General features: G+C 53.1%; 1 protein-coding gene across 5 annotated transcripts in view; it reads left to right on the top strand.

The window, feature by feature from the left end:
* Window positions 1–15,785, top strand: part of LOC108940583 (plectin-like) — a 138,852-nt gene that overhangs the window by 58,955 nt on the left and 64,112 nt on the right. For 2 of the 5 annotated variants that reach the window (XM_029246023.1, XM_018762833.2), the window contains exon 1: window positions 4,911–8,222. The exons of the other annotated variants lie outside the window; for them this stretch is intronic. In XM_029246023.1, the coding sequence (XP_029101856.1) occupies window positions 5,816–8,222 (2,407 nt within the window). In that variant the 5' untranslated portion in view covers window positions 4,911–5,815. Of the gene's footprint in view, window positions 1–4,910; window positions 8,223–15,785 lie in introns of those variants that run through there. 5 annotated transcript variants of the gene reach the window in all.

Here is a 15,785-nt window from a genome sequence, read left to right as displayed (position 1 = left end):
GTCCCTTAGTGTACGATGGTCCGGTGAACTGTCTCGTGTGTAAAATGCAAAACACTTTTGTTTGTCCATTTGCACTCCAGTCTCGCCTTTGAATATCATTTGACAGTCAAAGTGCCAATTTTATTTTTTTTTGGCTTTTGACTGGACAGTCAGGATACTTGCGCACATCTTTAGTACAGTGTGACATTCTTGGTCCATTTCTGCCGTAATTGATTCACGGGGTCATTGTGGGTGTAATTCATTCACGCTTACTGTGTCCAGAGCGCCCCCGGTGGAGTGACCCGGGAGGTGACTCCTGGGATCTGGCGAGCCACTTGATCTTGACGGGGTGTATTGGAGCGTATGAATGCACGCCCGGCCTGCGGAAGGCCATCGCTGAGCCAAAAACAGGCAAACGTTCATGGACCTTTAAGAACGCACCTTTAGTAAGACGCTTTTCTCCAAAGCGACTTCCAATGAACTCTACGTAGTGTTATCAGCCCACACACCTTATTCACCGCCGTGACTTACAGTGCTAGATACACTACTTACACTGGGTCACTCATCCATACATCAGTGGAACACACACACACACACTCTGTGTCACTCACACACTATGGGTGAACCTGAACAGCATGTCTTTGGAGTGTGGGAGGAAACCAGAGCAGCCGACGGAAACCCACACAGACACAGGGAGAACATGCGAACTCTACACAGACTGAGTGGGAATTGAACCCATGTCCTCCTACAGCACCCAGGTGCTGTGAGACAGCAGCACTACTTGCTGTGCCACCCTCCCGCCCACTTTTAAATTTATTTTTCAGAACTTCTCACCCAACTCGTCTGTACGCTTATCCTACCTCCTGCTGTGATACCCCTGATCAAGGTACATACACTAAATTGTTCCGGTGAAATTACACTGCTTTATAAATAAGTAAATCGGTGTAAGGAGCTTAACGTTGTAAGCCGCTTTGGTGAAAAACCCCACTTAGAAAATCGCCATGGAAACAAGAGAAGCCACGGTGTTTCTTCCACATTCCCGGCACTCGCTCTAACATGGGACGTGTACCACAATGGGGGGTTTGGGGTTCGCGCTTCAGGCTCCGTGTCGTGTGTCCATGGAGTCCTCGCAGCCACGGACAGTAACCGGTGTTCAGGCTCTACTCGTTTGCGCCCTTAAATTGACCGTTTTTACTCAGTTTTGCGCCATCACCCTCTTGGGTGTTTCGCCGCCTGGGAGGAGCCGACCTGCGGTGCCTTTCCTCTCCCGCTCGGCGTGCCGCGCTTCCTTGGGACAAATCCCGGAGCTCTCGGAGTACACAGGCATCATTCTGCTCTCCGGGGGCCCATCGAGGCTGCGTAGCTGAGCGTCGGCCCGTGTTACGCGGCTGCCCCGTGGGCTTCTGGGAAATGCCAACCTTCGGCTCCTCGGCACCATGAGGACATTGTGCCCAGTATGCGGCACGTGCTCGTGACGAAGAGCCGGGGGCCAGGCGCCCACCCCCGGCTGCTGACATGTCTATTCTGGGCCCGAGGGGTTTGGGGCTCCGACCCGCCGCAGTTCCGCTCTGCTGTCCTGTACTGCTTGTTAGGCAGCCGCCGGTTACTTGGTAGTTATTTGGTTAGCAGATGCTTCTACCCTAGAGGAATTTAAAGGGACAGCTGGTAGTTTAGTGATAAGAGCTACTCCCTTGGGACCAAAAGGTTGTTGGTTCAAAACTCAGTTTCAGCTGTAGTCCTCTTCAGCATGGTACTTACCCTAAATTACTTTAGTAAAATTACCCAGCTGTATAAATGGGTAGATAATTGTATGTAGATCATCATTGTAAGTCACTTTGGAGAAAAATTGGTTGGATAAATGTAAATTGAACAGTTGCTCTTGTTTATATGGAAAATTTTACTGAAGTTCTTCAGCTTAAATCCCTCAAAGGTACAACAGAAGTTTTGCTGGAGCTTTGGCTGACGGTTTTTTAAACCTGGTACTTCTATTGGTGGTAGTAGGATTATCCTAATGTTTAAATGCCAGTTTGTTTTTCATTTATTCATTTATCTGATACTTTTCTCTGACTTACAGCGTTAAGCTACTCATGCTGACAGTAGGGTACTTTTTACTGTGTCAGTTGTGGTTAAGTACTTTGATCAAGGGTACTACCGGAGAGATACGGTTTGTACGTCTGATTCCAGAGGCGGAAGCTCTAACCATTACGCCCCCTGCTGGTGGGCTGCCCTGCATGACTTTCGACTAGTAATGACTGCAGGAAGATGCAGTGTTTCGAGGGTCTCCTTCGATGTCAAGTAAACCTCCTTCCTGGAGGAGGGGCGGGGTCCACAGTGCGGTCGGAGACGGAGGCCGGTCCAGACTTGGGTCGAGACCGTAGGAAGACCGTTACCCCACTTTGGATGCCTGGCTGTCGGCAGAGCGTGCAGACCGTCGAGTGCTGTTTGCAGACCGGCGGTTAGATCACTGTCGGGAAATGCCTGGCACTGACACCGGAGGGCTGCCAGTTCAAAACCCCCGGAGGAGATACTTTTGCAGGCCCCTGAAGCTGAATGACAACAGTAACCATTCATTAATTACCGCAATGAACACAGTCGCATGTTGCTTTGGACCGCGGCGTGGGGGATGGAGACGACCGTCTCCTAGTGAATGAACTTAGAGGGGAAGCCAACATGATCACTTCAGTGGACGCCCCCCCCCCCCCCCCCCGAGTCTCGAGTGCCGTCTGTGGAACGGCGCGTTCTCCTTTAAAGAAACAAAGCAAGTAGACCCTCCTCATCGATTTTCTCTTGTGAAATAACGACAAGTTCTCTGAAAACGTGGTATTTGACTTTTATGCTGATCTCCGCACTTCTCTACAAACTGCAGGCGTGTTATTGATCCCTTGGATATTGAAGTGAAAATAGTACTTATGACATATTACACAGCTCTGAGGGGGCAGTTGGCAGTGTATTGGTTAGAGCTGGGTCCTTTGGACCCTAAGGTTGCAGGTTTGAATCCCACCTCTGGCTGTAGTCTCCTTGAGGAAAGGTACTGACCCTGAATTGCTGCAGTAAAACTATCCAGCTGCATAAATGGGTAAATAATTGTTGATAGACTAACGTTGTACATAATTTTGGAGAAAAGCATTAGATGAGTTGGGGGCGCGGTGATGCAGCAGGTTTGGCCGGGGCTCGCTGTGTGGCGGGTCTGGGGTTCGAGTCCCGCTTGGAGTGCCCTGCGATGGACTGGCATCCCGTCCTGGGTGCGTCCCCTCCCCCTCCAGCCCTGCGTCCTGTGTTGCCGGGTTAGGCTCTGGCTCACCGCGACCCGGCTCGGGACAACCGGTTTCAGCCAGTGTGTGTGTGTGTGTGTGTGTGTGTGCGTGTGCGTGTGCGTGTACGTACGTAAGATAAATGAATAAATGTAATTTGGGAAGGCGGTGGGTAGCTCTGAACTTTCACCTGAAGGTCTTGGGTTCCCATCCCACCTCTTGCTGTAGTTTCCTCAGTCAAGGTACTTACACTCAACTGATGTGGTAAAAATTACCCTGCTGCATCTATAGGCAAATAATTTTTAGAAGCACAGAGACAAAACTAGCCTGTAAATCATAAAAAAAAGGGTTCATGTTAATAACGATGATGGAATATGTGTGGAGGCCTTGCAAACATCACAGCTCTGCTAAAAGAAGCGAGTGGAGTGTGTGCAGCGGGGTTTGAGTAGCAGCTGATTTGCATGTGCGGTGTGTGATGTGTGTGGTGTGAGTTAACCTGGCGCTGGGGGTGACTGTGCTGTTGAGGTTGGATGAACATGTTGGAGCTCCCGTGCAGTGCAGACTGGCTGGATGTGCGTGTAGGGTGGCCACGCTGTTTCGCCAGGACCTGTCTGCAGGGTAACCTTTACAAAAAACCCAGTATTTCACCATGTTTCTCAAAGTCATGTTTAAGGGTGTTTTCAGTGTCTGATCCTGCGTGGCAGTGCTGGCGAAAGCGTGTTCTTCTCCAGGCCTCCACTTCCACCCTGCTGTGGCCTTGCCGCGCTCACCCGGGGTAAAGTTCCCCCACGCACACACACGCACACACACGCATGTACATCCAGAGAGACACGGAGAGACAGATGTATGGGGGAAAAAAAGGCATGCGGTCAAGGAGACAGCAATGTGATCTTGTTCTTCTGGGCGGTCGGGCAGCTTAGAAGGACCTTCTGCAAGAAGAGCTCTTTATATGGCCATCGGTGGCCTCCTGCTTCTCCGTCCCGTAAGGAGACGCGGGCTCCGAACGACGTTCTGCCCGCGTTGAGCGTGCCGTCGCTTGCAGACCGTTGCATCACGTCGTGAGCGTGAGCACATTTTCTAACCTTAACCTTTACGGGTCACTCAGCTGCCCCTGATTTTCCAAAAGCGTGTCAAGATGTAGTTAAATCCTGAATCACGGTTTCATTTTTACACCAGCCCCCCACCCCCACCCCCACCCCCTCCCCGGGGCCTCTAAGCACTATTTTAATGTACAGCTATCTTTTATGCACACGCCGGCTGTTGCCTATTTTTGGCATCTTGCATTAACAACTGGAGTTCAATCTTCCTTTCCTGCACTTGTCTAAAACTGATCCGCACGAGTGACTTAAGTGTCTTCAATTATTTTACGAGGATATTTTTCGATACGGCTCTATTTCTCGGCGGTAGCAGCCACATGCTCGAAGCGACTTTCCAGGGACTCCGGTGTTTGAGGAGCGCGACAGGTGCGCCGTTTATTCCTGGACGCTCGCCGTTTCACACCCCTGTTCCTGGTCGCTTTCGGTCACAGGTGGAACACCCTTTGTGGACACGTTAGAGCTGCCAGCGGTGAAACCGTGCGCCAGAAATACGAGAGCCGCGAGGGACGGGCCTCGGGGTGCATTCTCCAGCCCATCTTTCCCTCCAGCCATTTTTGGGTGGGGGGTTGGGCGCTGAGTGCCTGCGGTGAGAAGCTCGATTTGTCCTCTGATATGACGACGGCACGGACGCCGAGCGCCGCAATGGGCGCCGAGCGGAAACCCGACAGCAGGGACACGCGGGTGTCGACCGGGGAAGGATGTCGGAGCCGGTTTACGGCTGTTGTGCCCCGGAGCAAAATCCTCGGCTCGAGTTCCTCCAGCGCCGTAAACGGTCGCAGTCGGAATATGCGCGGTTTTCCCTGAAGGCGTGTTCCGGGCAGCAGAACAAAGACGTGCAATGTGAGTATCCCGCGCAGCCGAAGTTTTATCAGGCTCTCCAAAGCCACGCCCACTTTCTCAGGTAGCCCTGCCTGCACCTTGAGGGTGTATACCTGTACTCGCAGCAGCAGGGTTTGTCTCGCTCACTCTCCTTCAGTGCACTCCGGAGGTGTGTCTGCTGTTTTCCGTCTCTCTCTCTCTCTCCCCGGTGCTCTCATTCATCGCCGCCCCCCTCCCTTCGGGATTTCTTTTCCCTTTTTCCCCTCCTCGCTGCCTTTTCCTCGACCGTAGAGAGGAGGTGGGAGGGGCTGCGTGGGAGACCAGCGCCGAGCTGTATGTCACCGCCGTTGAGCCACAGCAGTGCCTGCTTTCCGCCGGGCTCGGCTCACTCGCACGTACTGTAGTTTCTCTTCTGGCCGCGTCGACTGCTTCTCGCTCGCTCGCTCGCTTTCTCGCCCGCCCGCTCCGCTCCGGAATCCGCAAACCCAACACGGCTACGGAAGTGAGACGGAGAGCGACGTACAACACCGGCCAGGATATTCGTCCTTTTCTGGTTTGTTTAATCAACCGAGGAGCACGTGGCAGCCAGCCCTGCCTCACACGGGGTGAGGTCATCCAGCCTTCCTCCGGTGACGCTGCAGTGCAGTGAGGGAGACTCCGGACGACGCCATGGTGGCCGGGATGGTGATGCCACTGGCCGACCTGCGGGCCATTTACGAGCTGCTATTCCGCGACGGCGTCATGGTGGCCAAGAAGGACAAGCGGCCGCAGAGCGTGCACCCGGAGGTCCGGGGACGCGTCACCAACCTGCAGGTGGTCCGGGCCATGGGCTCCCTCAAGTCCCGGGGCTTCGTGAAGGAGACCTTCACCTGGAGACACTACTATTGGTACCTCACTAACGAGGGCGTCGTGTACCTGCGCGACTACCTGCACCTGCCACCCGAGATCGTACCCTCTTCTCTGCAGAGGGTGCGTCGGCAAGCGGCCACGCTGGACGTCACGCGCAAGGCAGCACGGGTCCAAACGGTGGACGGGCCCGTTTCCTATGCTCCAAAACCTGGCGGCGGAGGGGGCTCTGAAGCCTCGGATGTGCTGGCGGACAGGCAGGCCTACCGACACAGGAAGACGAACGCAGCGGAGGAAGAGACGAGCAGGAGAGCGGTTCCGAGGTTTCGGGGCCGCCCGATGACCGCCGAGCCGGTGAAACCCAAGTCATCGTGGGAACCCTACGAGAGAGATGACTCCGGCAGAGAAGCGAGGGTCACGGACGAGGTTTCGGGGAAGAAGGTCTCGATCGCCCAGACATCTCGGCCACTTCCTGACACTAAAATCTCTAAGGCTGCTGTGGTGGCGGTCACCATGGAAAAGGTTGTTGCTATGGACCATGAAGGGACAAGAATCTCACCAAGCTCAAATACAGCGGAGAAGGCGGAGCTTCCAGCCAGGGCGACAGCGGTCACCGTACCAGTGGTGGCTTCCGTGGCAGTGGCAGTTGTTAAATCTCCCGCTGTTACCAAGGTGCTACGGGAGGAGCCTGTGGAGGCTGTTGCTAAGAGTGTCACCATGGAGACCCGAAAACAATCTTCTGAACCTGTAGCCAGTAAACCTGCTCCCGCAGTGCAGCTGAGGGAGGCCCCACCCCTCATGGCGGTTGTTAAGGAAACGGATCAGAAGGTGTCCGATGTGACGACGATGGCACCGTCTCCGAAATCGCTTGATGAGAGCACCGCAACCAAGGTGGAGTCGGTACCAAAGTCTAAAAAAGTGAAAGAGGAGAAAGAGAAGGTCTCTGTGAGCAAAGCGACCGAGGAGAAGCACGCAGCCGCTGTCAGAGATGCGGTCCAGAGGCCTTCAGAGAAGACAACTGCCCAGGAAGCCCCCCTAGCAGCTGTGGAGAAAAGCACGACCAAAGCAGCTTTGGAGGTACCTGCAGCAGTCCAGGATGAGAAAGTGGCGCATGACGTCTTGGTGTCACATGACCTGCGGAAGGAGGGCCTGAATGGTTCTGCCGGAGTATGTATCATCGCAGGAGAAACCCCAGCGGAACCTGCCAGCACAGTGAACACTGAGACGGCGCCCTCTCGCAAGTCCAAGAAGAAGAAGAAGAAGCCAGAGAAGAGCTCCGAGGTAAAAGCTCTGCAAGAGACGGTTAGTCTCTCCACAGGTGTCGTCACTTCCGAATCGGAACCGGTGGTTCCTGCAGCGCCAGGAGAAGCCGTCCTGGAGAAAGGAACTCTGCGGCACACGTCTGCGGCAGAGGCATCGCCCTCGGAGACTGCCCCCGGAGGGCCCGCGCCGCCCCTCGGAGCTGCAGAAACTGCCCTCGTGGGTGAGGGTCAAGCTTCCCTAGAAGCCCCCAGGGCAAAGGGAACTCAGGACGCCTGTGTGCCTCTCTCCAAAAGCACCGCAGCGGCACAGGCAGAGCCCGTGGAGAAACGCGGACCCCCGACGGCCCCCGCAAGGCCGGTGGGGAAAACGGCTCCGCGGCCATTGTCCGAGAGCAGCGCCGCAAAGCAAAACGGAGCTGCAGCTGTGCGAGCCGATCCCTCCGGCCCCACAGACAAAGAGAAGGCGGAGCCTGCGGGGCTCTCGGCTGAAAAAGCCAGGCAGGAGGTCCCACAACCATCTTCAGCTGCGGAGTCGCGGCGAGCAGCAGCAGCAGCAGCGGAGGCAGAGGTGTCAGGGGCCGGAGGCTCAGCCCACGCGGTGGTGCGCGGCGCGGCGCCTGTGTCACATAGCGAGCTTCCACTCCGCGAGGCCTCAGCATCGAGGGGCTCGCAGTGTCCAGCGGAGGGCGCCGCCCAGTCACAGCCAGGCGCCGAGAGCAACCCGGCGCCCCTGGACGAGTCGGCCATGAGGAAGAAGATTGTCGTCGTGGAGGAGGTGATCGAGGTGAAAAAGGTCATCTCGCCTCCGCCGGGACAGAAGAGCCCCGGGGCGCCGGACCCCGGCTGGACCCCCGAGGCGGAGCAGGCCAGCGGCGGAGTGGAGGGGCCCCCCGCGGGTTCCGAGTGGGAGTACGAAGATGTGTGGACCGACGACGTGGAGGAGAAGACCTGGCCGAACTTCATCGAAGGTGAGACGACGCCCCGCTTCCTTTTGCGTCTCCTTCCTGTGCCGCGTGTGTGATGTCACGGAGCTGGTGTGTGTGGGAGGGCCGGTTAAAAACGTGGCCGAAGTGCCACTAATCGAGAAACTTCAACCGAAATCACGCAGGGCGCCGTTACTTTCGGAACGGGCGGTGACGAGAATCGGCCGTTAAACTTTTCCAGCAAGTTCTGTGTTTGGATCTCGGAGTATTTTTGTGATACAACCGCAATAAAACCCACTGGAGTCTCTGTAACTGCTCTGCAGAGAAAAGTGGTTGTGCAAGAGTGCAGTGTGATTGCAGGCAAGCGCGCGCACACACACACACACACACACTGTTAGCGAGTCAGCATTTCGATCGGCAGCACCGGGGAATCAGTGAGAACCAGATGTCAGTTCCGTTTCCCCCTTCTCGTTTTACCCCTCTGCAGATGGACAGTCCTTGTGCACTTTCGCTTTGGAACCACTGCTGTGTACACACGTGTGTGTGTGTGTGTGTGGGGGTGTGTGGGTGTGTGGGTGTGGGTGGCTATGCTTTCCTGGCTCCTCATTGCTAGCACGGAGCTGAGAGTGTGCAGGGTGTCTAGTTCCAACCTGATAAAGTCAAGTAAAACTGGAGCCATTTGTGAGGTGAAGGGGCTGGGGAGTCTTCCTCTATAATTAAAGGGGGGTCTTTACTCTGCAATTACTGGAAAGTCCGGGCGCAGACTGCAGAGAGTGGTCCGAATCAGCACCTCTGATGCTCATAAGAAAAATGAAACCGGTTCAATAGGGGTCAGCAGGGGGCGTAGTGGTTACAGCGACCACCTTGCACTCGGAGGGCCTGGGTTTGAATCCCACCTCGTGTTGCAGTACCCTCGATGAAGGTTCTTACCCTAGACTGATACAGTAAAAATTATCCAGCTGTACAAATGGGTAAATTAGTGTACAAAGCTTAAGATTGGGGGTCGTTTCGGCAGAAAGCATCGTTCGGTAAATCATGGTAAGTGAGCCGTTTGCTGTGCCGTGTCGCAGTGTGAACGTGGGACGCAGATACTTCGTTGGCACTTGTTGACTTTGCGGCTTGGAGGCAGGAAGTTGAGTCCATCCAGCCGCGAGGACTGACCCATCTTCCTCGTACCCTGTTAAATTGTACTATGTAGTTGTCTGGCGTCGCAATAAAATACAGAAGAGCGCCGCGTCCCCTCGATCCCGGGTTATTCCGTGCGTCTGACACGTGCGTAAAGGCCCTTGTATGGGCGTGTCGGCGCCGTGCCCGTGGAGGAGGCTCTGTCTGATAGAAGCTCTGCAAAACAAATGTGTGACATTTTTGTCGTGACCACAGATTTCTTTTTTTTTTCCTTTTCCATGAATACAGGCTTTATAATGTCATTTTCACTCAGTAAATCAGGGAGTTAAACTTTAACACTTCATTCTTCTGGATGTTAACAAAAACCTTCTGATTTCCACTGCTTAACTTCTAGCAAAAGTACTGAAACCTTTCGGAGCCATGAAAATCAGTCTCTAAGTTCTGTTTAATATTATATATTTTTGCTTATTGTTTTCTTTAGTAAGGGTGTGCATAACTCTTGAGGTTTGCATTTTTACAAATTTTTTCAAAGATGGCCTTGTAAACTGGACAAATAGACTTTGTCACTTAGGTACCATCAACAGAAACAAATACCCTTAATTTCCAGTTTTTTCAAAGATGCAAGTAAAAGCACTGAAACTTTTTGGGTGCATAGCAACTGGTCTGCATGTTTTATTATTATTATTATTATTATTATTATTATTAAAACATCAGTAAAGGGTGTGTACAATTCTTGAGCTTTGCAGCTGTGAAGTTTTGTACATTTTTTGGAAACGTAATCATAGAAGCAGATGGGAGAAACACCAAGGCTCCGCTCCTGTGACTCGCTCCCACAATCGGCCTCACCAAGTGGGCGCTGTGCCTTTAAGACGTGGTGCCGCCTAATGAGAGCCGTGTGTGGAGGCCCAGCCCTGGGGGTTCACGGGCACGAGGGTGGTGCAGTTTCCGCTGCCACCTGCTGGTTGCCGCTGCCATCGACAGGCTCTGGCGTGGTTTTCGCTCTGACGGAAGGATCCGGGAGGGTGTGTGACGGCCCTGGCTCGCACCTGAAACCCAAGGTGTGCCCTTGAGTGTCACCTATCAAAAGGTTTAAACGAAAAAATAAAAAACTACTGTTAGGTACTCCTGCTATCAGTAGAGCGACTTGTGGCCCCTCTGCAAAGCAGCCCGTAAATCTAACTCTGGCTGTTATGCAAGAAATCTGGAAGTTTCCGCAGGCCCTCGGTGGGAGGAGCGAGCTCGGGTGTGCCGAGGCGCTGGCTTTGACAGGCAGGGTCCAGGTTCGAATCCCCCTGCAGCTGCGTGCAGATACTGAAAGGGGCAAAACCTTCATGCTCTGGAGAAAAATTAAGCAGGTAAATGGAGTTTTACATGTCATACAAAATCACAGCTTTCATTAAAATTCAAACCTTGTACCTCTTCTACTGTGAACCTGAAATCAACTATTATTATTATTATTATTATTATTATTATTATTATTATTATTATTATTTATCAGCCATCAAAGATCCAAGGTGACAAAGTGTGACCTTTGTACACTGATTTGTGTAGCTGCGTAATTTTTGTATTTGTATGCAGGTGATCCATGCGATTGTTTTGCATATAAGGTAAATTTTACATGGTTTACATATCAGAGTCACGGTCTGAGTTTCCTGGGCTCATCCACAGTGTCACACGGCACTTCCTGGCTCATAAAAGCCCCGTTCTCATTGGGAGAGCTCACCTGTGAGACCACGGGTACCTCGTTTACCACGGTGATCCACTGGGTCCAGTTGGAGGACCAACTGGAAGCTAATTGGGCGAAAATTGTGCCTGCTGGTGGTGGGCGTGTCCCTTTGTACCGAGGTCTACGCTCCTTCCGCCGCATAAACAGGGTGTGTTTCCCTGGAGACGCCATCATGCAGGATAATTACCCCACTCTGCAGTTAATACCCCTCTGCGTTCTGGAACCCGACCCCATCAGCCCCCTGTCCCGGGTCCAGGCCCTTTTTTGGCGACAGGATGAGGACGACTGATATCCGTGGCTGTGTGTCGCTGCTGTGGGGCATCTCAGTGTCCTCCAGAGTTCACAGCTTGATGCTCTGGCTCCACTTTAAAGTAGAAGATGAGAAATTACAATAATTAGTCATTAAACGTAGTTCTACTGCTTGTCTTATGAACCGAACTCGGAACGGAAACCTGTTTGTAACTCGATTTGTTCGTAACTCCAAAGTCACTTTTGTTCACTAAGTCTGAGTCAATAGAAGCTTAACAATACAAACATCCTTCTATTTATTTGACTTAATTTACATAAAAATTTCAGATATTTCCATAAGAAATATAATAATTTTGATTTATCAGATCCTTTTCTCCAAAGAAACTTAATTGTTTATCTATTTATACAGTCGTGTAATTTTACTGGAGGTAGGAGTTCAACCTGATACGTTTGGGTCCAAAGGCAGCAGCACTAACTACTGTGCTACTAGCTGTCGCTCTTTATAGTATTTTTACTCTGTTTCTTTTAATTAACTTCAAGCTGCATTAAAATTAATTTAAAATGACTGGAAATAAAAATGTATCTTTTTGATAAACTCGTGTTCGCTGCAGATTGTTTCACCCCCGACACACACATACAGTGTTACTCCTCTTCCTGTCATCGATCACCGACGCTCAAAAACACCAGATTTTACGTGTAAACACTGTGGAAGCGAGTTGAACGAAGGCGGTCCGACACTACGGGTCTTTTTGGGTGCTTTTAACCGTCATCTGTTGGCGTGGAGGGTGAAGACAGGTCGTGTTCAGTACCACCCCCAAGAAAAAAAAAGGTGGTTAAAATAAAGCGGAACATTCGTATCTTGAAAAATTAGTAAGTCGACCGTTCTGAACATTGCGATCCAATACATACTGTCAGTGTCGACTGTAACTGCAGTTGAGGCTCATTGTAGTTTTTGCTCTATTTTGCCTTGAGATTGGAGTTGAAAGCGGTTTAAAGCCCTCCGGGCTCTCGGTGCCGAGCGCACCGCGTCGCATCGCCGCCGGGCCCGGGGTATATTTAGGGGCAGTTAAGCCCCCCTTGTGTTACGAGAGGCAGCGGGGATAATGATGGCCCTCGGCGTGTTTTTCTGACCAGTGTCTTTGGTGGTTGGCGTCAATTCGGTGGAGCTCGGATTCCTGTGCGATGCGTCACGCGGTGGCGGGCGAACGGGATGCCCCTGCCGCAGACCCCCCACACCACGCCCCACCCCGCACTGAATCATGCTCACATGCTGCACTTCTGACAGTTCTCCTCGTGTCCCATTAATACGTCTTTCCAAACCGGTTTGAAGCAGCGTGAAGGATATCGCGATGGGATCTCGGCTCGGCCCGCGGAGGGTGGTACGGAAGGGTGTATGTCGGTTCGGTGCCCGGTTTCCCACCCAGATGGGTGTTTCTCTGCCTTCTGTGGTCAAGCCCCTGTCGCGCAGCATATCTGAGACAGTTTTAACAATTTAACATCACAAATTTTCCGTTCCGGTACTCGCTCTGTGGTGAACGTCGCCTGCTGCAGACAGAAGGTCCATAGTCTCTCTGTGGGCGGTGAGAGGCCAGCAGGTGGCGTAGTACTTAGGGTTTCTCTCTTGCGCTCAGAGGACTCGGGTTCGAATCCTACTTTGCTGTAGCACCATTCATCAGGTCGCTTACTCTGAACTGATTTACATTTATTCATCCATTCTTCTCTTAGACAACTATATTTTACTGTTTTCATAGTAAAAACTTACCCTGTGGTCTAAATGAGTGAATAATTAATAGTGTAATGCCTAATTAAATTAATGCCGTATTATTTAATATCAGAGAACAGTAAGAATTAATATAATTGGTATAAATTGACATCACATTTAAACAAGGAGCGAGGGGAGAAATACGAAGTAACGCTCGTTCATCTTTTGACATCAGCTGAAGAGGAGAAAACACACACACACACACACAGAGTATGTAAATGTACAGTAAGTGCTGTCGTCCCGTCACCTCATTATCATCACTAAACATGTTGACAAGTTGACGGCAACGTGGAAAAGGTGCTTCGCTACAAATAGTGCGCGAGGCTTCAGCTCTTCCTCCGAAATGTCCGAAAGTCCCGGAGGAGGAGCAGCGGGGGCCCTATATTTGACGTTTCGTTAAAAAGGCCGGGGCGGGGGCGGGACACCTGTGCGGTCTATGGGGTTCATCGCCCCCCCAGGAGCAAATGTGAGCGTTGTTTACTCCTTGTGTCGGAAGAGCGGAGCCGTCCATCGCGCCCCCCCGACCCCCCACCCCAGCGGACCCCCAGGGCCGTTTCGTCAGCTTCTAAGTGGGAGCCGTTCGCTCTGTTTGATATTTATAACCTCTGTAAACTCCAGTAGCCCCCCCCTCCCCCCAAGCTCATTGTAGGGCCATCGAGTGGGGGGCTGACATGTTCCAGCAGGAGGCACAAGCTGTCAGAATTAAGAGGGGGGCGACAGCGCGCGCAGTGCGATCATCACCGGACAGCGGCTCGACCCTCACTCGTCTTCGCTGCGCTTCGAGCAGCAGCAGCAGCAGCAGCAGCAGCAGCAGTGCCGTGTCCCTCCTGCCCCCCCCGTCCGTCCGTCCGTCCTCGCGCCGGCCCTCATGAAGGTCATACCAGGTAGGTGACCTCGCTTACCTGTCCCGCGTTCCCGTGTCCGGGGCGGCGGGGAGCAGGACTGCAGCGCGAGGGAGCGAGCGAGCGACCGACCGCCGCGTGTGGAGGAGCGCGACCCCCGCCGCCCCCCGGAGCGCATTCTGATCCATTTTTAACCCGACTTGAATTACGCGTTCGGTGCCCGGAACTTTCTACGTTCCAACCTCTTTTATTCGAGTCCTTCACCGTGTTTCACCGCCTTTCACCGCAGGGGACAAACTAAGCGGCTTCGTTTTGTCCTCGTTCTCCTCTGGGCTCGTGTCCTCCTGTCAATCATAACAATATTGTTTTATTATTTGTTCATCCGTCCGAACTGAGGTTTGTGCACTAACCTTGGCAGTGATTTACCCGTGTGTACCCGCGGGGTATTTTTTACTGGGACAATTCAGGGCGACTACCATGGTCCAGGGTTCTACAGCAGGAGCTGGGATTCGAACCCGGGACTCTCCTCTCGGGTGGACACAGACATCTGGGTTTCGGTTTAATTTCTGTGTGTGTCGTCACAAACACAGAAGGATTTTTCATTTCAAACCCTTTCGCTTCCTCACATTTATTTTTGGGACTGGAGCACAGTCACGCACTGATGTCATCAGACAGGTTTGGTGAAGATGAGATTACAGCGAACAGAAATGAGCACATTCCATTTACCATGTTTGTACACTGAGCTGCTTGCACTGATTCACCCATTTATACTAGGGTCATTTTTACTGTGTCACTTCAGAGCGAGTACCTCCATCGAGCGTACGACAGCGGGAGGTGAAATTCGAACCTGGCCTTTAGAATGCAAAGCAACAGCTCTGACCGCTACGCCCCCTGCTGGCTCTACATCCTTAAAGTCCTGACGGCATCATCTGTGCTTTGTGTGGTTCTTCACAGTGAAGTTGGGTTTGAGGTTTGAGGCGGCGATACTCCTGGTCGGAATGTTGGTCTTATGAGTGAGACGTCTTGCCCGGACTTATGAAATTGCGCTGTAACCGTTGGATGTCCCCTGTGGAAATGTCCGGAGGGGGTGGCGATGATGAGGGATTACGAGTGAGGTGAGGGACCTGCAGCAGTATGCAGTGTGGGTCTGGAGCCCATCCATCTCTGGGAAGGAGGACGATCGCCAAAGAGGGAGGGTTTGCAGGGTTCGAGAAAGCCGAGTTCCGGCGATCCACGAGGAGACTTGCAGCTGCTGGGGGGACAGGAGCAGGAGTGCACGGTCGGGCCTGAGGGACGGACTCCGGATTGGATCGGAAGCCATGGTGTCGATCGAGGTTTTGTGGAGCAGCTCCGGCACTGGGTGCTGTGGGTTGAGAAGTGGAAGGGGCCGAAGGGAAAAGAGGGAGAGAGGTGAGAGGAAGAGGGAAGAGCTCCTGGCTCCGGGACCTGGTCCCCATGCTGTATTTTAAGTCGTGATCCTGCCCTCCTGTTGCTCGGCCACTGGCCCCCCCCCCCCCCACATTCCCTTCACCCCGTGCCCCCTCCCACTGCCACCTGTCACGGCAGGGGCCGGCGCGTCCCATCTTAGCACGGGCCGTGATGCAGACAAGCCCTCCGGACGGCGTGCTGCCCGCCTTGGTGCTCCTCGGTCACCTGGGAACCCTGGTGGCCGTGTGGCGCTGGAGGGAACGCAGCCGGCGACGGAGGGAAGGTAAGGGTCCCGGGGGGGGGGGTGCTTGGCAGGGGCTGTGCAGCAACCTGGATGAGTTGGTGGGACCGCAGGAGTTGGTTGGTGTGTTTGCTTTCGACCCGAGTTTGGCCTCCTTCCTCACTGATACACTCGCTTGCTCCTCCCCCGCACCTCGGTTAACCCTTCCGGTTCTGGGCCCAAATATCCGGATGGT

The sequence above is a fragment of the Scleropages formosus genome, chromosome 18 (assembly GCF_900964775.1).
Source record: "Scleropages formosus chromosome 18, fSclFor1.1, whole genome shotgun sequence".
NCBI classification, from domain to species: Eukaryota; Metazoa; Chordata; class Actinopteri; order Osteoglossiformes; family Osteoglossidae; genus Scleropages; species Scleropages formosus.
Note: the sequence above shows the minus strand (reverse complement) of the source record. Positions and strands in the feature narration are given on the sequence as shown.